This window comes from Sycon ciliatum, chromosome 6, assembly GCF_964019385.1.
Source record: "Sycon ciliatum chromosome 6, ocSycCili1.1, whole genome shotgun sequence".
In the NCBI taxonomy this organism is placed as follows: domain Eukaryota; kingdom Metazoa; phylum Porifera; class Calcarea; order Leucosolenida; family Sycettidae; genus Sycon; species Sycon ciliatum.
In genome coordinates this window covers 3,585,638-3,609,333 of record NC_088648.1, presented here as the reverse complement: position 1 = coordinate 3,609,333, position 23,696 = coordinate 3,585,638, and the positions used below count along the sequence as shown (strand labels likewise).

The 23,696-nt window shown below is 46.7% G+C and overlaps 1 protein-coding gene across 1 annotated transcript; it reads left to right on the top strand.

Annotated features, from left to right (window-relative positions):
• Positions 1-7,572: 7,572 nt before the first annotated feature.
• Positions 7,573-23,476, top strand: LOC135819179 (tyrosine-protein kinase RYK-like). Its single transcript, XM_065332340.1, has 15 exons — positions 7,573-8,176; positions 9,637-9,761; positions 11,143-11,251; positions 11,542-11,754; positions 13,213-13,417; positions 14,109-14,254; positions 14,844-14,945; positions 15,734-15,817; positions 16,108-16,325; positions 16,603-16,709; positions 17,011-17,170; positions 17,992-18,128; positions 18,996-19,202; positions 20,293-20,420; positions 21,895-23,476. The coding sequence occupies exons 1-15, from the start codon at positions 8,023-8,025 to the stop codon at positions 22,233-22,235; spliced, it is 2,436 nt and encodes an 811-aa protein (XP_065188412.1). The 5' UTR covers positions 7,573-8,022; the 3' UTR covers positions 22,236-23,476.
• Positions 23,477-23,696: the final 220 nt, after the last annotated feature.

Genomic DNA, 23,696 nt, shown 5'->3' with positions numbered 1-23,696 from the left:
ACTCTGCGCGACCGTAGTGGTTTAGCGCTTCCTCCTAGTATCGGCGATCCGGCCTCTTTTACGGGCAAAAGAAACACAATGGATGAAAGGGCAGAGAGATTGGAAGCTGTGTAGCAACTCTGAGTTTCACCGTACATGTATTACTACCATCAGCAGGCAACTGATGTCTCCAAAACGGGTAGCCTGAACATAAGGGGGAGCAACGTGAGAAATTCTGGGGGTGGGGAGGGGGGGGGGGGGGGGATCATAGCGAACGAGTCAGGTGCAGGCGTGAAGAAAAATGCAAACCCGGAAAACCAGAAAAGGAAAATATGTAACCCAGAATCCAAAATAAAGTGTGATTAACACTATGTATGACTATGGCGTTATAGAGCACTGGCCACTGGGCAATTATTGGCTTCTCCACCCTTCCTCCCTTCCTTTACCCCACTGGGCCAGGATATATCAGCCACACAAGTATGTAGCCGCATTTCTGGTTCGCCATTGCACTGTTGGGCTGTAGGGTGCGACGGAGTTTAAGATGCTCGGCAGCCCCGCAAAGCTCCGCTGATGAAAATCCGCTTCTTGATGATAATCAATAATAGTTATTATAGTTTGCTTCTGGTGTTAGTACAAGTACAGAGGTTGCAATGTAAACAGTTTAAGACACGAACGTCAAAGGGTAGTATGCGATGTTTTTTTTTACATTACACATGCACTCTGAACGTGCCGATTCAGGAATGCCTCAACCTCGCCACTAACAAGCAACTCTGGTTAACGATCATTGACAGATGCATGACCCCCGTATGATTTGTTTATGCGGGCAATATGCGACCTGTTCATATCATCAAGAGTCCATAACCCCCCAGAGTGTGCAACTCGTGATCCTTCTCAGCACAAATCAGTGCCGCAACGAAATCCAAACTTCATACGTCATGTAGTGAGTAGCGGATGTACCAGATATGCACATGGCCCCATCCGCCCATGCTTGACTATGGACCGGATGACGCAATGTTTGGATTTCGTTGCGCCAGACCCCAACCTGGAGTTGCACACTCTGGGGGGTTATGGACTCTTGATATCATTTATATGCAGCGTGATATCATCATCTGTCTTCCACCTGCTATCAGAGAGCACATTTCGTACTCCTGGACGTCAGTTGCCAGACGTGCTTACACTGTAAAGCACCCCTTCGGCGGAATTGTTAGCGGAGCTCTCCTTGCTTACCGAAAACACACTGATTATGCTAAACGGGAAATGTTAGCCTAGCTGCTTTCTATTCTGCGCGCTCAGCTCCATATTTCCCTTATCCTTTTTTTTAACTCCATGCACTCCATGCATCTGCACACAATTAAAGCTACATGTACATGTAGTTGTTGTCGTTGCAATACTAAGGGGAAGACACACCTCGCTGCAGTGTGTTCTTCTCCTTAGTACTATTGCATTCTTGTTTCGGAGGAAGCTGTTGTTGTTGTTGTTGTTGTTGTTGTTGTTGTTGTTGTTGTTGTTGTTGTTGTTGTTGTTGTTGTTGTTGTTGTTGCTGTTGCTGTTGCTGTTGCTGTTGCTGTTGCTGTTGCTGTTGCTGTTGCTGCTGTTGCTGTTGCTGTTGCTGTTGCTGTTGCTGTTGCTGTTGCTGTTGCTGTTGCTGTTGCTGTTGCTGTTGCTGTTGCTGTTGCTGTTGCTGTTGCTGTTGCTGTTGCTGTTGCTGTTGCTGTTGCTGTTGCTGTTGCTGTTGCTGCTGCTGTTGCTGTTGCTGTTGCTGTTGCTGTTGCTGTTGCTGTTGCTGTTGCTGTTGCTGTTGCTGTTGCTGTTGTTGTTGTTGTTGTTGTTGTTGTTGTTGTTGTTGTTGTTGTTGTTGCATATTACATTGCATTTAAATTGGGAATCAAAACAGGCATAATACTGCATGTAGTTGCGTTCCTCAGTACACTCGCCAAGGCGCAGGTAATGCGAGCGTGTGGACTTTCCTATGTTAGGTAACGTTAGTTGATCAAGTAATGTGTTTGTTTTCTCCCCTCGATATTCACACGTTTCCTCTACGGCTAGCTGCATGTACATTGTACATGTACATGTACATGAGCCAGCACATGCACCCCAAGTGTGCCGACGCCAGATATGCATTGGGCTCCAGCATATTCATTGTAACATATAGCATGGAACACTTCAGTCAATGACAGTCCTGAGTGCTTTACCAGAATACCAGTGTTATCAACTAACGACCGTGTTACTTCAATCAAGTAGTTGCTTCAAAAACCCAAGTGCGTTGTAAAATGTACTGTTACGGGGTTCAATGAGACAGTAGTGTCATTGACATTGTGTTTCGATAGACCAGTGCATCAATTCCGCTTTTGCTTTCACATTCCGACACCAGTCAGCGGGTGAATTAATGACCCCATGTACATGTACATGTAAGTCTTTTATAAACCTAGAATCGTCAATGCCGCTGCCGTCGACAACTTTCGCAACTTACACAATGTTCCTTGTTGTGTTACTACAAGTTTGTTTTCAACGCAACCAAGCCTCTTCTACTACAGGTAGCAGCAATACATAGGCATTACAGATCGTCAGGATCGTTCTACTACTGTAGCTGCGTAACTAGCAACAATGTAATACATTATAGAGTATACATGTACATGTAGATCGTCAGGATCGTCAGATCATCTTGGTTCCATGGATACGTGCAGGAATTCCGCTTTTGCTTTCACATTGCGACGCCAGTAGTTCAATGACCCCCATTGTCCGTCTCTTATATACCTAGAATCGTCAATGACGCTGCCGTCGAGACCTTTCCTAGCATTAACAATGGTACTTGTTGTATTACTAGCAGACGTACATTGAAGTACTTTTTACTGGGCGGCGTCAAATCTAACATATCCACTACATTTTATCAACACGTACCATAAGAGGCCATCAGACAGGAGCGAATTCAAACCATCGTTGCCCATAAAGCAACAGGAGTGATCCTGGTATAATCCCTAGTATTGCATAACTGGCAAAGGTCACGTGGTGTCGATGGTCATTAGTAGATTCATTACCCCTTCAAGACTAGGAATGTAGTTTCAATACTGTAGTTGCACATGTACATGTACTACACTACATGTCATGTATCACACCGTTTCTAAAGCTCTTTGATCAAAGTCATAGCGATAGGGAATGGGTCCTCCAGGGCTCAGTACCATGCAAGTACTGGAAATGACGAATTTCAACTTTTCATACACGTACAAGTACAATGACAATATGTGTGTCCATGTATGTACATATATGTACATGTATGTACATGTATGTATGTACATGTATGTATGTACATGTATGTACATGTATGTACATACATGTACATACATGTACATATATGTACATGTACTCAATCTGCGGACAGCATGCTGTTTCGTTCTTTTTGAACTCATCAGCGCAGCACATATATGTACATGTATGTATGTACATGTATGTGCGCACCAATTGGTGGTAACTGGTTCGGTTGAGAGGTTTCTGGCACACCGTGTGTGCTATCGCAGGATAGCACGATGACTGTACAGCAGGGCAGACGATTTCTGAGAAGACTGAACCACTGATCTGAGAGTGAGACACAGAGCTACAGCGCTGCATATGAAAACTGATGGAGACAGCTAGGCTAAGAAGAGGGGTTGGGGGGGGGGGGGGAGGGGTACGTCACCTGTTAAATTGAATAGACCAAATCATCACCAACAAGAAAATAACGAATACTGGAGTCGATACGGAGATGCCTGTTATTATTGCTCCAATAGAGAGTGAAGAGCCAAGGACCGATAAGTAATAGTTGCTAGTTTTGACTAACACTCCACCAAGGTAACGATACGGTCAGATAGTGCGACACCAAGGCACAAAACTGACAAGGATACTGACAAGGGTATTGAGACATTCAACCACCTGACACCTAGCCCCAACATATCTACGAAGCGCAAACCAACAACCTTCCAACTTGGACGGCTCAGGTGCGGAACGGTCCAATGAGGGGAAAGTGTTCCTCCTTACATTATTAATAAATTTTATCACATGGCACGTGATTGTTGCCCGTACTCCAGCGAATCAGCACCTTTCGCGCCGCGAGCAATAATATGCGATATTGCCCGCAAAAAAATAGTTTATTTGCCCGCAAAAAAATAGTTTATTTCAGTGATCGCGTGACCAGGTGACTACGATCGTACGACGACTCTGTAGACTGTACGACTAGTCGACTCTACGACGAGTCGCAGTGTAGCATTGAGACGAAGATGGAATCCTTTTTGGAGATGGATATCCCGGCAATGGACATGGCCTCGGACGTCTGCCGTGTGGTGCTTGCAGGGATCATTTGTTCAGTCATGTTGGCAGCCTGACCGTCGGTAAGCTTGTGGATAAGATTCAGTTCTGCTCGAAGTGGTACTGTGATCACAAACAATTATTTGAAATAACACAAATTCAACTCAGCGTCGTGCGTTTTCAAATCCTCGCAAAGTCACTGCCTGTGTGTGGTCTTCATGTGCCACGCAAAACTCTTACCAGGCTCATCTCACCTTTGCTTGAACAACAAACACAACAATTCAGGAATGTTTTGCAATGAAAAATACAGCTATCTGGAGCTGAAAAAAAGAAGAAACATTGTCCTCAGAATTACACACCAGGGAGTCGTCGAATACTTGCACTTGTTGCAGTACTGTATTTGACAACTTCCTGATACACATGTAAACATGAAGAAACTCTTTGTGGTAGCACTCTTAATTTTTCAATTGAAATTATGATTCTGCTGTATTTTATTGTCGTTGCCATGTCTATTGCTATGACGATGCGGTGCCGGCACTTTTTTTCTGTCTCCGTCTTTCAGTACTGTATACTCTCTGATGGCCTGTAGAAGACTTTTTGTTAGGGTGTAGGAGAAATGTCTTCATTTTTCCTGTTTTGATAATGATAGCACATCAATATACATTGTGGTCATAATGTGTTGGCATTTGGGCTAATTTCAACAGCAGCCCAATGGTCTGCTCTGTGGGCCATGTGATAAATTTGTTATCGCATGGTTGCTGCGGGCCTTATGGCATATTATTGCCCCTCGAGGTTAGCCCTCGGGCCTACGGCCCTTGGGCTAACCTCTCGGGGCAATAATATGCCATAAGGCCCTTGCAACCATGCGATAACATAATTATACTTATTAATACTACAGGCTCACCACCCGAGATTTATTAATCAAAACAGAGTGTATATATTTGCCGTGACGGGAGCAGGGACTAACAAACGGCCCCCAATACGTAGGTGATTATACTACTAGTATGCAAACCTAGAACAGACGAGGACACATCCGAGTGGACGAGTGGACGAGTGGACGAGTGGACGAGCAATTCTTTGTACATGCACTAGGCATTATTTTTAGATTGGAATATAGATTCGGAAATTGAGATTCCAATAGCCTTGAATAATTATGATGTATACATGTACAGGTACATGTATACATCATTACACACTGAAAACCATGAAGCAATAAGCAGAACACATGCCGGGATACTGTATTTTCCCTGTACATGTACATGTAATTTTCTCCGAGTCTCAATGAGCGACATGAGCGACACCCCTTCATCTACATGACTGTACTACTACTTAGTACTTGCACCTAGTCTTCAGCAGTCATGCAGTCATGCAATGATAACGACTACGTTGGGAACAAAGCATGACCATTTCGTGTCGGACCTTGGGAAATCTTGGGAAATCTTGGGAAATCATTGTGGAATGCGCGATTTTCTAGCATGGCCCAAATGGGAAACCATTACCCGTACCTGACTATAGTCTAGACTAGTCAACGTGCTTACTAGTACTATTCCTATTCTGGAGCGGAGATGACAGGAGATTTGCTGTCTCTCCGCTGCATGGAGTGTGTTCTTGCCAAGTACACTGACAGTGTCCCCCGCCCTCTGTACGTGGTGTGCTGTGCTACTCTAGAGGCGAATACGGATACTACTCGAGTCGTACTGTAGACCAAACAAAACATGTGGAGTTTGAGGGACGCTCTGTGGCAGAAATGTGGCAGGGCAAGCGCTGCAGACACAACCAAATTAACTCCTCTTGGCACATCGCTCGCATCCGCCCCCAGGAAGGGGCAAAGGACGCTGGTAACGCTTGGCGAGTTGATACTAGTATGTGCCGAAAGGTTCCAGGATACAGCAATTGTGCAGTTCAGTCTTGTTTGTGGTTACAGAAATAGACCCTGTCATGCCAAGTTTCTGGTGAAAAAATAATTATGGTATAGAAATGTACATGTATGTGCCGCGTTCAATCGGATATGCTGCAAATCTACAGTCATGTGACTCGTACTCTTAGTCGTAACATGACTGCATTCTCAACGGTGGTCAAGCGCTGCTCTTGCTATTCTGTATTCATGTTGGGTATCCCAAGCCACAAACCCCCCGATGTGGAAATGCCACTCTAACTACTAGTCTAAGAACTAAAAACACACGGAGACAACTGATTGCTTTAGTGTTGACTTGCAAAGCGTCCACAAACAAACAAGATCTTCTGCCAATAAGGAAAAGTGTATGTGTGTGTGTGTGTGTGTGTGTGTGTGTGTGTGTGTGTGTGTGCGTGTGCGTGTGTGTGTGTGTGTGTGTGTGTCGCGCGCGGCTCTCTCAAACATGGTCCCGCTCGTCGTTCTATCGTCGGCCCCGTAAGGGGACAGGTGACCGTAATGGCAGTGTTTACCAGGACCAGGACCAGGTGTGTGTGTGTGTGTGTGTGTGTGTGTGTGTGTGTGTGTGTGTGTGTGTGTGTGTGTGTGTGGACTGTGATTTTTTGTAGGTTCCCCGCACCTTGACCTTTCTGATCGATTTCGCGTTTGAGTGAGCACTAGGAAATGGAGACGTGTTGTCAATCGCCAAATGAGCGGGTGACGTTTATTGACCAGCCGACAGCCTTGCATATGCCGCTGATTTGTGCATTCTCACTGCTGTGGATGGTGGCAAAGCTGAGACACCAGAGGAAAGAAGTCCATATTCTCCACGATACAAGGCGGATGAATACACTGTAGTTCAAGACTAGAGGATAGATTGCGCAGTCGAGCTTGCACTCATTCATACGATAACGGGTACCCAGTCATCAGCATACACATTATTCATTCATGCTCTTTCAACATTACGCGAGATAACTACTTGAGATGTCTTTCAAAACACAAAGCCACGGCAATGGATGGCTGCACATGCATGAACGGAGCCGTTGCTGACTTCACGAGCTTCGTTTTGACACTACAGTACAGGTTTGTAGGATTCACGGCTACCTCTACGCCTAGCTTGTCATTTCTTCCCGCCAACGCACACACAATGTAGAGCTGGACGAGAAGCTACGGGGCGTAGCGATGGCAGTAAGTGCGACCGCAAACTCTACCGAATCTGTACATCCAACAGTGAGAGCACGTGGAGCTAGCTAGCCGCTGGCCTGGAGTCTGGAGCCTCTGCAATCATGCATGCAGCTCTGGTTAGCGACCTAGTCGAGGTATACTATCCTGTCTGCTCAGGTAGATCTACGCCGCATGCAATGCTTGCTCGCGGGCAGTGGAAATAGACCTAGAAACACATACATACACAAAGAGCACATACCCGCAGTAGCCACAGAGCTCACTAGAGCTCTAGATCACGAGCCACCAGAATTTTTCGCAAATCCTTTCTCTCCCTGGGCGCATATTTGTTGCTCCTGGTATGCAAAGGCCTTGGTCATCTGCTAATGTCGGAAGAACATAATTTAGGTATTGTTGTTGTTCACGGCTGAGGAAACTTGAACCGGAACACACCTTGCTCAGCTGATGTATTGCAGACACGGCAGTCTCTGAAGTGGATGTACTCAGTTTACGGGTACGAAGATTTCACCTGGACGGTAGTTGGCAGACTTCAGCACGGCGTCTTCGAGGTGTGAAGGTCTTGTTCCACCTAACCCTTCTCACCATTAGGTAGTGGTAGCGCTGAGAGGGAGGTCATCCAGAACCAACGCTCAGGCCAGCGCGTGGAGCTGACGCAGTGATCGTGAGGCAAGCAGCGGGCCACGCGAGTGTGCAAGATGAAAGAAGGGACATTGCGCGGCAGAGCGCGTCCTCTGCCCGCTGCCGGAATGGTGGTGTTATGGCTCATTGCGTGCTGCTGTCGCCTGGAGAATGCACGCGGGTTCAGCTTACGTGTAGACGAAGAGTTCCGTGTAGAAAACAAGTTCAAACGTAAGTTTTCGAGTGCGGCCCATTGTGTGGCTGAGGGCCGTTTCATTGTGAAGAGTACCAGTGTTGTCGCTGTGTTTGTGCGAGAGGGTCAGGGACAGATACATGCGTGCATGCGCGCGTACATACACACGCACGCAAACATTCACATTGTTGCCAGGTCGAGCGGTAACCAGGTGCAAGGATCGAAGCAAGCCATTACTAACTAACTAATTACTTGCATGCCAGTGCCAAGGCGATTTGCGGCAGTAGGTTGGAATTGACGGACACCCTCTTACAGACACAGTTACACTACATAATCTAAAGTACGTGAACCCCATCAGCTGTTTTCTACCCTTACATCCCCAGTGGGCTCTTCTCATGGAGGAATCAATCTACGCTCACTGAATGTTTGTGGTTACAGTAATCAAGTTCATAATCTTGCTCGAAGTACACATAATGCAGGCAGGACAGCATGGGGTTCATGAGGCCAGCGACGACCCGTGAAAATGGTAATGTGTAAAAAAAATTCACTCCTGTGCCTATTGGAGAGGATGACAAATTCAGCTACATAACACAGAGACTCACATCATGTCCATTTCATTGATGATGATGTCGTTACTCACACACGTAACGCAGGGCAACAATAACGCCGTCACTCGTATCAATAGCGGCGGTCAGTGATTATGCGAACACTGCACAGAAGCTAGCGACCCAGATACACAGTGCTAAAGTATCACAAGACGCGCTTTGAGTTGATTTGCCGGTGATCAGCTACGTCCACACTCGGAGTGAAAACCCTGGTCATTTTTCACCTTTGGCAGCTTAGTCGCAGTGATAAAATAACTGCTGTGTTAAATATCACGGTCAGCTTAGTGAGTAACCCATGCGTTAGATAACACAGTTTTCTGCCGTAATCTTCAGGGGTTAACGTATAGTGAGTTAATTTCCCTGATCTAATCTGAGCTCCGGTGAGGTGCAGGACTGTCGGGCGCCGAAGAACGACCAGGTTAGGATTTCACAAAGCACCGCGTATCGATGTATACACGGTGACTCGACCGTGCGTAGACTCTAATGCCTGGAAATAAGAACGGTCTAGGCGAGGGTGCTGACCCCCCCCCCCAGTTCTTCGGCGACCGACAGGACGGTGGTATCATTTTGCCTTTCTTGTGCTGCTCTGGGCCAGCAGAATAGTGTAAACCCGGAATCCTTTGCGCCCGCTTTAGTTCACGAATTGCGATGACAGACCATTTTGCGCCTGCAAATGTTTGCGATTGGAGTCAATTTGACGATTGACTCGAGCCTACAATTTCGCATCTCCCACCCATTTATTTTCACGATTTGACACCTATCGCGAAAATCGTGATTATTTCAGGATCCCAAAGGTTTCTGAGTTTACAGTATGTTGTTTCTGGATGTTTGGTAATGATCTTTGTGTTTTGTGATGTCATCCTGGGTCTCTTGGCCTCCATGTTTGTGTCCAGAACCTATCAATTTCATAATCAACGGACAAGAGGCACCGTCCCTGAAGTTTCTGAAAACTTCAGACCTGGCTCGATTCGGCGAACAGTACACGTTCATTGCCATGGAGTGGAATCGGTCACCCAACGTAAGACGAACACCAGAACTCTGTGTTGCCTACCATCTTTGAGTTCTGCTTGAGTGCAAAACAAAATGAAATTAATGAAATGTAACATTTGTAGCTTTTCGGATGGAATTCTGAGTTCGAAAGGTTAGTTTCGATGCCTCGCCATTCCACTACACAATTAGGATCCACGAACTGGTGAGAAACACCACATCTCTGCCTAGAGGGTTCAGACAAGTGTAGAGTTATCACATGCAGGAGTGCAAGGCCATGCTGATTTGGCAGGAGAAAGTGAATCCTGGTGCTTTCAGTCAGCGTCTCACAATCAATGGTTTGCATTTCAGCACTCCCATGTGCGTAAACACGCTGATCAGATAGTGGTTCTGGCTAAACTCGGTACAGTAAAACCTGTGACTACCGACCACCCCCTGGTGCCAGCAAAAGTCGTCTTTAGTTAGAGGTTTGCACCGCGCGACTATTATGGATCCCATTATATGATATGTATATCAAAAATGCAGCTAATAGAATTCCCCAAGACTTGCGCAATGCCATTCTTATTTCAGGTCAAACAACACTTGGAGAGAAAGACAGAGAGATGGAGAGAGAGAGAGAGAAGATTAATTTTTTTGCGGACATCAAATTCAGCTCCTACTTCTGAAGCCAGGAGTCAAACGTTCCCTGTGGAAGTTTCGTTTTGCGCTGGGCTTCAAATTTGTTCAAGCGATCAATCGTACCGACTGTCCTTGTTGCGACTTCTCGATTGCTTGAACGCGATTCTCCAGCATCAGGACCTTGCGGTGCTGCTTTGTTTCTGGATTTCTTGATGCCATCGTCGATTCGTCTGTATGACTGGGGTGACAGAGGCACTCAGTCTTCGTTTCTCCTCCGAGTAGTAACATCGATCAGAGAGCGCTTTCGATACGCTCCCCAAGACGTTTCCTATCATGTTTATTCTTGACAGCGCTTGAAATTCTGACAGGTGTACGAAGTCCACACCGACTCCACAGTCCAAAATGACCTGTGTTCATTTCTTCAGCCGTAGTATCGAAAGATGCCTTTCAGGACCACGGAAAATCATCAAAATTTCAAGAAGGAGCTACGAGCAACATTTGATTTCCTACATCGCGATCGCTAGTTACGGGTCAAAAATCATCTTTAGGACCAGAAAAGGCGGTCGCTGGTCGCGTTCAGCAGGTAGTCGCTAGTCACAGTGCATTTTGAATGTGAGACCGGCCATGCCTGGCGAAGTGGTCGGTAGTGCCAGTATCACGGTGGTCTTTAGTTTCAGGTCTTACTGTACATGTAGGCTGCACAGCAGGCAATTGTGATAATATTTACCTTCAGTCTATCTCTGCTTAGTTGCTCATCCAAAGTGAACCTTTGACCGTCCTCTGTGCTGTCCCAGGAAACGGTTGACTACACTATGTACTTTGGCTCAGAGAACACTACGGTATTGGAGACACCCGAGGCGAACACACCAGAGATGGGCTGTGTACCTTCTACCAACTACACGTGTAAGGAAGCACTAGCTTGCTGCTGCCTCCGCTGCTGCTGCTGTTGTGGCTGATGCTGCTGCTGCTATTCTTGTTGGTTCCAATCGTTATTCTCAAATGTCGGTGTTGTTGCTGTTGTTGTGTAGTACTATGCTGCATTGCAGCATCCTTCAGATTTGTGAACCTCACACACGCTGGGGCGCTTTCAAACAGACTAAGGAACTTCATTAATTTAAGAGAAAATCCGTGATGTACATGAACCATAAGTAAAAAATTGCCTTTCAATGTACTTTTGTCTCACATGCGTGCAGCCTTCAGGATGTCATTACCTTGCACTGGCAAATCAGATGAAGCCATAGCATTCGAAGCCTACCTCAACTACACCATCACCTCGTACCCGTACACCGTCGACAACTTCAAAGCAAATCTGAACCACTTGGAGTGCAGTGCTCGCCAGGGCAATTTGACCGGTGGTCATGTAACTAAGGGTAGCACGGTGCTGTCCATGGTAAAAATCTGTGCACGTAAGTCTATCTCCATTGTCTGCAGTGTTTGCTCTTGCCCAGGACATGAGGTAGCCAAGACGATATCTGTCTGAAAGCATTATGAGCTACTCTAGATTGGCATGCCAACTCCAACCCTATCACAACCAGTCATCCCTAAGGGCACACCAGCGGCGGATCCCGAGTTCAGCCGAGGGGAGGGCGCGGGTAATATTCATGACTAGGAACCCATGCGGTACATGTATTTTGTACACATTACGACATAGCGGCTATTTTACGTCATAGGCTTAGAGGTTATGTAGAATTACTATTTTAGCACATGCACTCACTCCCACTTTTTCAACCACATCATTGAGAACTCTGGCTGTAGTAGCTGCATCAACAGCACCCGAGTAACTTCGCTGCGTAGCAGTGCTACCAGCCACATTCGTGACAGTCGCAACGTCGTCATCTGCGATAGTTTCAACAGGTAAACGCTCCTGACTCGCATCATTACTACTGAGAGTCCCACAATCGTCGTCAGAATCTACTTCGGATTCCATTTGGGGAAGATCAGTGTCTGTGCAGACCTCGATCTCAGGATCTTCGCTGTGGTCCGAATTCTCCTCCAAAGACGGATCGCTCGACTGAGCAGCTGGTGAAGCGCAAGTTCACTTCGCGAAAAATCCGTGGAGAGTGTGTTGGCTCCCTGGCCGCTCGGCGGGCGGTGCGCCATCCCCTTCACCAACTTAGCTAAACAAGTTCGTCAACTGAACACTAATTTCAAAACTAAAAGTCAACCAAAGTCTAAGAGTACTCCTCATGCATGACATTGTGATGGACTAGTTGACTACAAAACAAGTTGTTTCACACGACGTACGTTTCGCAGAAAAGAGAACAACTATTCCGTGTTCAGAAGAACTTTCCCATCTGACACTAGAAACTACTTGTCACAGCATGTGCAAACACTTGCGCAACTGCCCATGTACATGCACTACAAAAAATCGAAATATTTGAGGGGAGGGCGTGCGCCCACCGCGCCCTCCCCTAGATCCACCTCTGCACATATGGGGAGACACACGCGCGCGCATGGACACACACACACAGAAACACACACACACACACACACACAAACACACACACACACACACACAATGTTACACGCACACAGTGTGACACACAGACAAACGTGACTGCGACAATGAGACACACACTTCTCTAAAGCCGCATACAACTGTAGTAGCCTACGGTATGATTGATGTCGAACACCCCCGCCCCGGACTTAGCCCGTAAGGCAGAGTGGAGGAAGAAAACCGCACTCATTCTTCAATCATCGTTTATCCAACCTAGCCAGCCATACACAAGGTTCAGTATATATTTTATTGTGATATCGTGTACTAAGATATTCATGCTGCATCTTGAAGGCAGAAGATCAGTCATTGAAAATTAACAACATTCTTCCCTCATGTGTGTTTTTCTTGAAATTGTTATGTCTGGCAGTGGCCACAACAGCACCTCCAGTTGGCGGTGGTGATCATGATGCTGGGCTCTCAACGCCGGAACTGGCTGGCATCATCGCTGGCTCCGTTGCCGCCCTGTTGCTGGTGATACTGCTCATTCAGGTCATTGTCCGGTGTCAGACACAAAAGACGCGTGCAGCGCAGGACGATGCGGAGAAGGGGCGGTCAACTGTGAAACGAGACAGGTATTTTCCTTTTTTTAAATATTTTTGTTTACAAAATCCACGTATCTCCGGACATTGAAGTGAATAAAGGAGTGCGGTGGTGGGGTATGCATACGAGACTCGTATAGAGTACTGTCGCGTGGCAAAGATTGGAGCGCCAACGAACGACCAGACTAGGGTTTCACCAAACACAGCATACCACTGTATACATGACATGACTCAACTGTGCGTAGACTGTAGTACATGACATGACTCAACTGTGCGTAGACTGTAGTACGTGAAAATGAGGACAATCTAGGCTAGGAAGCTGTTCACGCAGTTCTTCGACGACATACAGTACTAGAGCTCTGCTGGCAGTGATTGGGCCTGGGCGTGTAGTGGCTGGCCATGGCATGGAAGGGAGAAGTTAAAGGAGAAAACGACACCAACATTTGTTTAGGAGATGAGTGCTGCTGATTTCTGCATTGACCTTGTCCTCTTGCACCTGTTTGTCCGTGAAGGAATTACAACTGGTGCAGTGCATACATGATAACGCAATCTATCATGCTATTCTGAGAGGGCAGTAGTCATTGAACAGACACTGTGTGCACCCCTCTGCAACCCGTGCATGCACGAAAGCCCAAGACGTGACGTGTCGACACATGCGTTGTGCTCATTGGTGACCACCTCCCTTTCATTGCTCTCTGTCACTGTTCTTTCTACCCGTTTCCAGCGATCGCTTCTCGGACACGCACAGCTCCTTCAATCCGCAGTACTCGCACACCTCGGTCAACGGAGGCAGTGGTGCTGGCACATACGTATCATCGCTACACTCCCAGCAGTGCGACCCATCAGCAACCAACTACAGCCAGAACAACTGTAGGTCTTGCATAACACCCATAGCTATGCACAAGAGTATTTGATAGCGACACTGGCTGATTGGTTTTTTGTAGTAGTGTAAATTGCACACTAGATTAGCTAGACTGCTCCGGTGGTGATGGAACTAGTAAAGATGGTCAAGCCAGTGGTTGTATTCTAAACTTGAAGAGAGTTTAGATGCTTAATGCAACATATCCATCTAATCGTTTTTCTGATACTGTCCAAAACGGATTCATTTTATGTGCAGGTTGTAGCCAAAACCGTACTTGGACACCATTTTTTGAAGTTGTCCTAGTCTGAGTTTGAATGTGAAAACTTCAACCGAAGGTGCCCCTAGACCTTTTGGTTACACTGGTCTCAATATCTCAATTTTATCAAATTTGGTGCCTGTTGCGTTTTGCAACTACACTCTTCATTTGCTAAAAACGCAATTAGTGACGCTGGACGTGCGGTTAGGTATTAGCACTACTGAACAAGCTCTGGTTCCTAACTTTCCTTCTGTCATATCATCATTCACATCGATCACACCGGCCAATCTTGCTACTGATTATCTAACTCTCGTGCCCTTGCTTGCCTCCTGCGCGTTTAGTGCCAATCATGATGAAGAAGATGTGCGACAAGTGGATGGACAGTGTGCAAGGACACATCGTGCCCCGTTCGGCCATACTGGTCGGGGATGAGATTGGCAGAGGTGAGAGACACTCATCCGTGTTCCAGGGCACGGATGCAAATCAAGATAATATTTTGTCGGTTGGAGCTACAATAGCAACCTGCCTAGGGTTTACCGGGTGTTAGCGGCCGTCGTGAGTTTCCTTCGGGAACGGACACGATAATTAAATTTTACTCTCATTTTTTAACAGCCTGCCCGTACCGGACACCCTTGGTGCAGCGGAAACTGTCCTGATTTGACAGGATTCCACTTGATCCCAGGGTGCACACCATCCGATCCACAGTACTTTGGTACCGTAAAATGTGTCTGGTCAATACAGTATAGGATTCCTCTTGGTACGCAGGGCCCGGAAACACAGGTTTTTTCTCTTACATGTATGTATCTTGCCTCATTCAATTGAATGGGTGATCTAGGAGGACGCTTGCTCGGGGTTGTGACTTATGCACGGAACCATGAGCAGTGGTAGCCTGGCTGACTGCCACAGCAACTGTCGCATGATAAGTATTACTTCCTGAAGTATTATTATGAGGATAGATGGCAGTCGTGAGTCAGTCATGGGTCAAGTCAAGTCGGTGGAAAAGCGCGAGCTTCGATGTGGGGAGTAAACACCTTTCCTATGATGGTATCATTTCTTATTTTTTAAGAGAGTTGTCTGGAGAATACTTGATCGAAACTGAGAAACAAGCAAAAGTGATTCAAGCTACTAGGACCAGGCAGAAGGTGTACTAGATTTGGAACATTACTAAAATAAATCATATCCTGTCTCAATGGCTGCTTATGTATTGCTGTGTGTTCTATCTGATTCACAGGTGCGTTTGGGCGTGTGTGCATTGGCAATGTCATCATGGACGAAGTCGAGGAGCCACTACCATGTGCCATCAAAACACTGAAAGGTGCTGTACCTGTATTCCAATGCCATGTCATTCCTCAAGTGTGTTCTATGAAACTGGCATCATGCTTTCCCCTGTGTGCATTTTGAGCTGGCAAGACGTTTGTGATTCTTTGGCGCGTGAACTTATCAAAATTTAATTATAAATTTCAGTACAAATTGTCACCTATAGACCGGTTTTGAAGAGAAATTGTGTGAAACAGTGAAACTCCTCATCAAAATTTCCAGTGGCTTTTATGCTTTGCGTGCTGGAATACAAATTAATTGTGTTACATTTCTTGTCGGGCTGTACAGCTATCGAGACAGAAAGCGACGTCGACGAGTTCTTGGAAGAGGCGGTCATGCTGAAGGACTTCAAGCACCAGAATGTGATGTCATTGTTAGCCGTTGCCTTGGATACGGAGGACCTGCCGATGGTGTGTCTAGAGTATATGCACTACGGAGATCTACGGACGTACCTGAGGAAAATGAGAGGATCCGTGGCCAACCTTGTCGATGAAGCCAATTCCACTGTAAGAGGAACAACTCTGTTGAACTATATTTTTCACCGGATACATAGCGAACATTGACTGATGTACTATTTCAGAAACACCCGATGCTTTGGAAGCCTATTGAAGAGCTTTGCATGTCCCAGGAGTGCTGAAGGGAAATGGGTATTTGATGGGAAATGTTCATGGTCCTAATTGATCATCGGAAACATCAATGACACACACAAGCCAGTGGGACAAGTTGTGCGTGCTCATTCAGTCTCTGTTCTGATTAGGTTTGCATGTGTGTATTCTGCTGCAGTCGAGTACCAAGGTTTTGCTCAGCTTCTGCACTCAGGTAGCACAGGGTATGGACTACCTGTCTAGTCTGAGCTTTGTGCATCGTGATCTGGCTGCTAGAAACTGCATGTAAGTAGGGAGTGTTGTATGTGATGTCATACCAAGATGTGTTTGGAATGTGTACATGTGTCTGGACATGTGTGTCTGTATGCATGGGTATGTGTGTGTGTGTGTGTGTGTGTGTGTGTGTGTGTGTGTGTGTGTGTGTGTGTGTGTGTGTTTGTGTGTGTGTGTGCATATGTGCATATCCATACATATTTGTTCACATGAATGCCAATGTGAAAACGGAGGTAAATTTTCTCTTTGGTCAATACAGGATCAAAATACCATGAATTTAATCATGCCTGTACTGGCTCCTGTGCTTCTGCAGGCTGAACAAAGATTTGGTGGTGAAGATCGGTGATTTTGGATTGGCACGTGATATTGAGAAGGACAACTACTACCGAATGGGAACTGCTCGTCCATTGCCCGTCAAGTGGATGTCGTTTGAGAGCCTCACTCTCCAAGTGTTCACAGTGCAGTCCGATGTGGTAAGTATGTGTGTGTGTGTGTGTGTGTGTGTGTGTGTATGTGTGTTGCACATGCCTGTAGGAGAGATCACCCTGCTGGAGCGGGGGCTTTTAATGCAGTAATTGCAGTCTCCTAAAAACTATCACCAACACGAACTTAGAAGTTGCGACTTCGGCGGCATTAGTCATGAAGTTGGTTGTTCCAACGAGGAACACACGCTTCTTGCCGACACTTGACACTTGACTGACTCACGACTGCCATCCGGAGCACACGAGGAGCACGTCGCACCTTCCACTCGGCAAACCTGCAAGAAAGCACCACTCCCTGCTCAATACACAGTGTTTCGGGGAATTCACCCCTCATTAGTTGAGCTGGAGTAGGCTGAGGAAGATTGTGCATGGAAAGCACCACTAATATACTGCTCTCCAGGCCAAACCATCACCAGAAATACAAACTTACAGAGACGCTTTGTTTCCAGTGCGACAAACACCTCGTGACGTCCACGCCCCTTAACTATCAGCGGCGCTAAAATTCGCTTGCAATAGGCCTGGAATTCTGGAGCTTTTGAGAGAGGCAAAAATGAAAAATATTAACGGTTCACGTAGAGACCCAGCTACACATGGTTGGGTGCAGCTTGTGTTTTTTCTGATTTCCATGTGCGTGTGTGTGTGTGTGTGTTCGCGTGTGTTCGCGTGTCATGCGTGTGTGTGTGTGTCTTGCGTGTGTGTGTGTCTTGTGTGTGTGTGTGTGTCTTGCGTGTGTGTGTGTCTTGTGTGTGTGTTCACGTGTGGATATGCGTACCATGCATGTACCCCACGCATGTCTGTCCACGTGCATCCAGTGGGCGTTTGGTGTAGTGATGTGGGAGATCTTCTCCCTTGGCATCACACCCTATGTCGGTGTAGCTAACCATGAGATGCTGGAGGTGCTCAAGCAAAACATTCGTCTCCCGCCACCCGATGATTGTCCAGTGGACGTGTAAGTAGCATTGGTTTGAGGTGAAATCACACGCAAAATGCATTAGTCTAGGAGCCAAGTCAGCAAAAGTCCAAGGAATAAGGACACCCTCTCCAGGAAGGAATTTTTTACATAACGCTATTTGATGTCCTGTGCGTGCACCACCCTTGACAACCTGGAAGTGCCGCGGATGCTGCCCAATCTTTGCCCGGTGATCGCGCAAGCGTGTTCCACCATACTTGTGTTCAACATGACGTACACGAAATACAAATTCAGTGATGTAATAGAAACTACAAATTCAACACGCCAGCTTTGTGTGCTGGTTGGAGTTCCACGTGATGTATTACCCAGTATAAGCCGCCCCTACACCACTCGTAATCCCCCCCCCCCCCCCTAGAAAGATTTGCGCTAAACGACTTGAATTCAAGATAAAATGAGTGGAAAATGCGGAAGATAATAAGTCAACGGGGGTTCAGAAGTATCATGTGGAACTCAGAAAACCAAGCATATGATATCATGTGGTGCATACTTCATAGAGCATCCCCCCTCCTCCTCCTCACCCTCCCTCACAAGTGAGTGGTTTGATTGTGCCATGTAGTATACTCGTAAGGTGCAGCTCACAGGGGACGGTATCAACGAACAGGAATGGTATTATTGCATAGGGAAACACACACAAACACATACGCGCACACACACACACACACACACACACACACACACACACGCACACACACACACACACACACACACACACACAGCACACATGCACACAAACACACACACAAACACGCACACACACACACACACACACACACACACATACACAATGAACAGTTCTTTTGGAAATAATTGGATCAACCGGGTTTTTTCTTCCATCTCGATGCTCAGGTACAGAATGATGATGTCGTGTTGGGTTCCGGACCCGGAGGCACGGCCTACGTTCTCCATCCTGGCTGGCATGCTAGATGAGTGTGGAGAGAGGCTGTATGAGAACATGCCTGTCCACAAAGTACAGGCTGGACCGGACTACATGAACTATGATCCTGCGGCACCCGGCTCTATCATACGCAAGACAAGTGCCAACAGCTTGAGCAGGTATGTGTGTGACGTTTGTGGGGATGTGTTTTTCTGGTTATCAGGTGCATGTGGAGAGCTTTTCAAGGAGCACTTTCTCTTGCTGTTGCTCTGGCTGCCTCTCTCTCTCTATCTCTCTCTCTCTATCTCTCTTTCTCTTTCTTTCTTTCTTTCTCCTCCCCTCTCTGATTGTCTCGTTTTCTATGTACAATTGTGTGTGTGTGTGAAAGAGAAAGTGTGTGTGTGTGTGTGTATGTGTGTGTTTGCCTGTATTACCGTTTGTGCCTCTTTGTTACTTCCGGTGTGTGGCTGTTTTTCTCCCCCCCCCCCCCCCCGTTTCTTACACTTACACTTACATACTCACACATACCCATCGCTGAGGCAATGGGAGCAAACAAGCTACTGTAGTGTCGCGTATAAAGGCATGACCTGTATAGAGGCATGACCTGTATATAGGCATGACCTGTATAAAGGCATGACCTGTATAAAGGCATGACCTGTATAGAAGCATGACCTGTATAGAGGCATGACCTGTATAAAGGCATGACCTGTATAGAAGCATGACCTGTATAGAGGCATGACCTGTATAGAAGCATGACCTGTATATAGGCATGACCTGTATAAAGGCATGACCTGTATAGAAGCATCACTTGAATAAAAGCCGATTTTTCGAAATGCGCCGTGACACAGAAGCACGATTTGAATAGAAGCCGCTCTCTGCAAAGTACATGTGCAAGTACATGCGTGGCAGTATGCACTGCACAGTGTAGACGGATGATGTTGACGTAGAAGCAAGTTTTGAATAGAAGCATCCTTTGAATAGAAGCATAGTTCGAACCCTGGCTAATACCGCCGTAAACACCTGCTTTTATATGCGACATTATGGTATGTTAGACATTCGCGCGCGCGCAGACGCGCACACACACATACACGCGCGCACACACACACACACGCACAATGTACCATGTATACACCCGTCGCAAGAGACACAAACACGCACACACGCATGCCTCCCCTTTCCAACACACATACGCACACTTTCCCCATCTCTATGTAGCTTTACCTGCAACTGCTACGTGTCTCTTTCTGCGTGTTTCATCACTGTGTATAGCCGCACTGCAGATCCCTCAGCACCGTACAATGTATCACTGGCACCATACAACATGGACAAGTATGAGATGATGGGGCCAGCTCAGAAAAAGCTGGAGCTCACGACCGTAGCTGAAACCTCTCCATCAGGTATGTATACTGCTTTTCCGTTCATTATTTTCGTAAAAATCTGGATGCTGCTCAACAATGCTGAGCAGCATAATGAGATGCAGTCAAAATCTAAGCTATACTGGCAGGAGGAGTGCAAGCATGAGTAGTCAAAGCGCCCGAGGGTTCATGTATTGTATTTTAGTATCATAGGGCCACCCAGAATTAATTCGTTGTTTCGGGTCACCCGACCGACCGTCTTTTTTCACCCGACCGCAAAATGTTTTTAAAAATATTGTGCATGCAAATGTACAGACTAGACACGCATGATCCTAATATTAGCAGTCCAGACATTGACCTCATGCTCAGAAGCAGCCAAATGACAGGATGCAGCGCTTGGTGACGAGGTAACTGGTTGTCTTCGATCCGCAATCGGTCCTGAAACAGCATCAGCTCCGCCACCGCGTCGCTCATTGACAAAGGTTTTGGTGAGAGCTGCTCGTCAGACTCGTTCGCCAGCGAGGCAAAGATCTGGTCCTGGATCTGATGGGACAATGAGTGCGCTGGATCGTCTACAGTAAGATTTGATAGACTGGATTGATGGACAAAAGCCATTGGATATGCATAATCATGTATGCACACCGCAGTAACCAAAAAAAATGAAAAAGATGAAGCCGACCGACCGACCCTGGTACGGATAAGTGAAGTGACCCGAAACAACGAATTAATTGTAGGTGGCCTAGTTTTATTATTTTACTTGGGCATTTCCAACAGACCCTAAGGTCTTCTTACAGGGTAGGGTGCATGTGGAGGTTTAAAAATGCTTTCATCCATTTCAATACAGCTTTCATCTTTCTTTCACCTAATTCTGTAAAAGCTGGAGGATAGGTTCACTGCATGAGTGCAATCGTGCTGGCAGTCCAGCAATGAGTGTGTACGCATGGATGGCGGACACGACCCTAGATTCCTCCTTATACTATATGTGTGTGAGTGTGCATGTGTGTGAGTGTGCATGTGTGTGTGTGCATGGTGCTAGTGAAGCTTATATCAGATCCACTCTGATTTAGCCACCCACACTAGTACCAAGTATTACCTTCACTGGGGGCAGGGGTACCTGCAGTTGGATCCCGGGACGGATACCCTGATGCCGCCAATCCTTTTTCTGCACCTTGTCCTCACCCACTTACTGAGGTGTGGTGAGCCCATAAGTGGGATCATTTCAAATCCACCCTAGTTTGGGGATTTCAGGGGGTGTCGGCCGTTGGGTGGTTCAATGGCCAATTGAGTCATCTTTCCAAGATTCCTTTTGAGTCTCTCTCCCCTCTCCCGGGGAGACCCACGTGACCAGTTTTGGCAGTGAGCAAGTACAAGTACAAGTACAAGTGTGTGTGTGTGTGTGTGTGTGTGTGTGTGTGTGTGTGTGTGTGTGTGTGTGTGTGTGTGTGTGTGTGTGTGTGTGTACATGTGTGTGTACATGTCTGTCTCTGTGTGTGTATGGTTGGGTGTTTGTATCCAGATCAACCCATCATAGAAAACCAGATCACCGGCAGTGGGGAATCCCCCGTTCTCGTAATCCACACCATATCACCCAGAGAGATCAACCCTGCCACAAGCAACATCGACAACAGTGACGGTGGCAACAACAAGCCTCCTCTACAGCAGCAGGCACCGGATGCCATCGTTCCACCTCCGGCCATCAGCGAGAGAATCATCACAGAGCAACACTACAAGGATCCACCAGCGCCACGCCTGAAACACTCTCCGCGAGATCAGGAAGCTCGGCGAGATGCACGCCAGCAGCGATTACGTAAAGTCGATACTGGAAATGAGTCAGATGACAGTTCGTCGTCCGTATAGTCAGGCATTATGCTGGAGCATATGATCTGTTGACCAGAGCAACGCAACCGTCAAGCCTGGAGGTGGATTGTCACTGGAGCATCTTGTGTAATGTCCCCCAGCATGGTCCATGCACTGCGTATGCTCCAGCATACTGTACCGGAGCAGGGGCATGAGCTGACGCTGCTACTCAAGCTGACGTTCAAAACTGAAACATCACTAGGTGTGGAGGAAGAACAGGATATATCCGTAATCTACAACCATTGGACAGCATAGTTATGTGCCAGTGTTTCTTGTGTTATTAATGTTGTGTTGCCGCTTGCTGTTGTTGTTGCTGCTGCTTGCGCTGCTGGTACTGTTATTGTCGCCTGCGCTGTCGGTAACACAGGACGTCTTTGTCAAGATACCCTAACGGTCTTTGTCAAGATACCCTAACGGTCTTTGTCGTATTGTACACACTGTTGACTACACATTGCTTGAGAGAAAATGTGGTTAGAACTTTCATCGAGTGTGCATTCCCAATAGTACGTTTGATCATACATGGCTGTGTCGTGTGCTTGTGACTGGCTTGATTTGCACGTACAACACTGCTAGCACCGTGCACTGCAATACTGCTATGGCGGTGGCTCTTGTTAGGTGCACAGACTAATTACGATCGTATGAACAATACTGCTGCGCTTACGTCATGACAAGGTGCTGCTTTTGATTAAGTATTTCAAGCTCTTTTCTGGAGCACCCTATTATTACTAATACTGACCTGGCCGCAAGGGATAATCTACCTCTATGAATATAATAGTGCTGGCGGCTAGGCAGTCCTAGCACCACACACACACACTCAGCTCTGTGCACTTGAACGTGACGGCTCTTCTATATTCATGAGGTTGGATTTCTCTGGCCAGAACTGCATCACCGAACGCTTTCTGCATTTTGTTTTATTGCTACTGCTCTATGTCTGCTTTGCATGCTAGCAACGCAAAGCAATAACATTAATCTGTTTCTACAAGATCTGTTTGTGCGCCGCTGCATCTCATAAATTTACCCCCCCCCCCCTCCCAATACAGTATTTTCGTTTACTATTTTGGTCCGACTTGATATTGAGCTTATGGCATATGGCAGTACAGCTGATGCCCCCTATCCCCTGATTATTACCGCAACGTTGCAGTTAACTTCTATTGTATAGCATCGCATTACTGGAAGAGCCATGCTGTTTGCACCATCAGATGTATCTTATTTTTTGTCTGCGGAGTTACTAAGATAACGTTTTCGGCGTGTGTGTGTGTGTATGTGTGTGTGCACGTGCATGCACGCGTGCGCACATGTGGTTGTTTTTTTCGTGCACAACAATCATGTTCAAGGATCCTTTGCACCATGACGTGTTTTGGGCTTTGAATGGACGTGTGATGTCATACCGACAGAGTGCAGTCTCCATCACGATCTGCACACTACAAATAATCTGCTTGGTAGTTTCCCATTTGTATCCCC

Coding starts and splice junctions, on each gene's coding strand:
- LOC135819179 (XM_065332340.1), top strand. CDS start 8,023: ATGAAAGAAGGGACATTGCGCGGCAGAGCGCGTCCTCTGCCCGCTGCC. Junction 18,129..18,995: donor GATGATTGTCCAGTGGACGT/GTAAGTAGCATT, acceptor CTCGATGCTCAG/GTACAGAATGATGATGTCGT. Junction 19,203..20,292: donor AGTGCCAACAGCTTGAGCAG/GTATGTGTGTGA, acceptor CACTGTGTATAG/CCGCACTGCAGATCCCTCAG.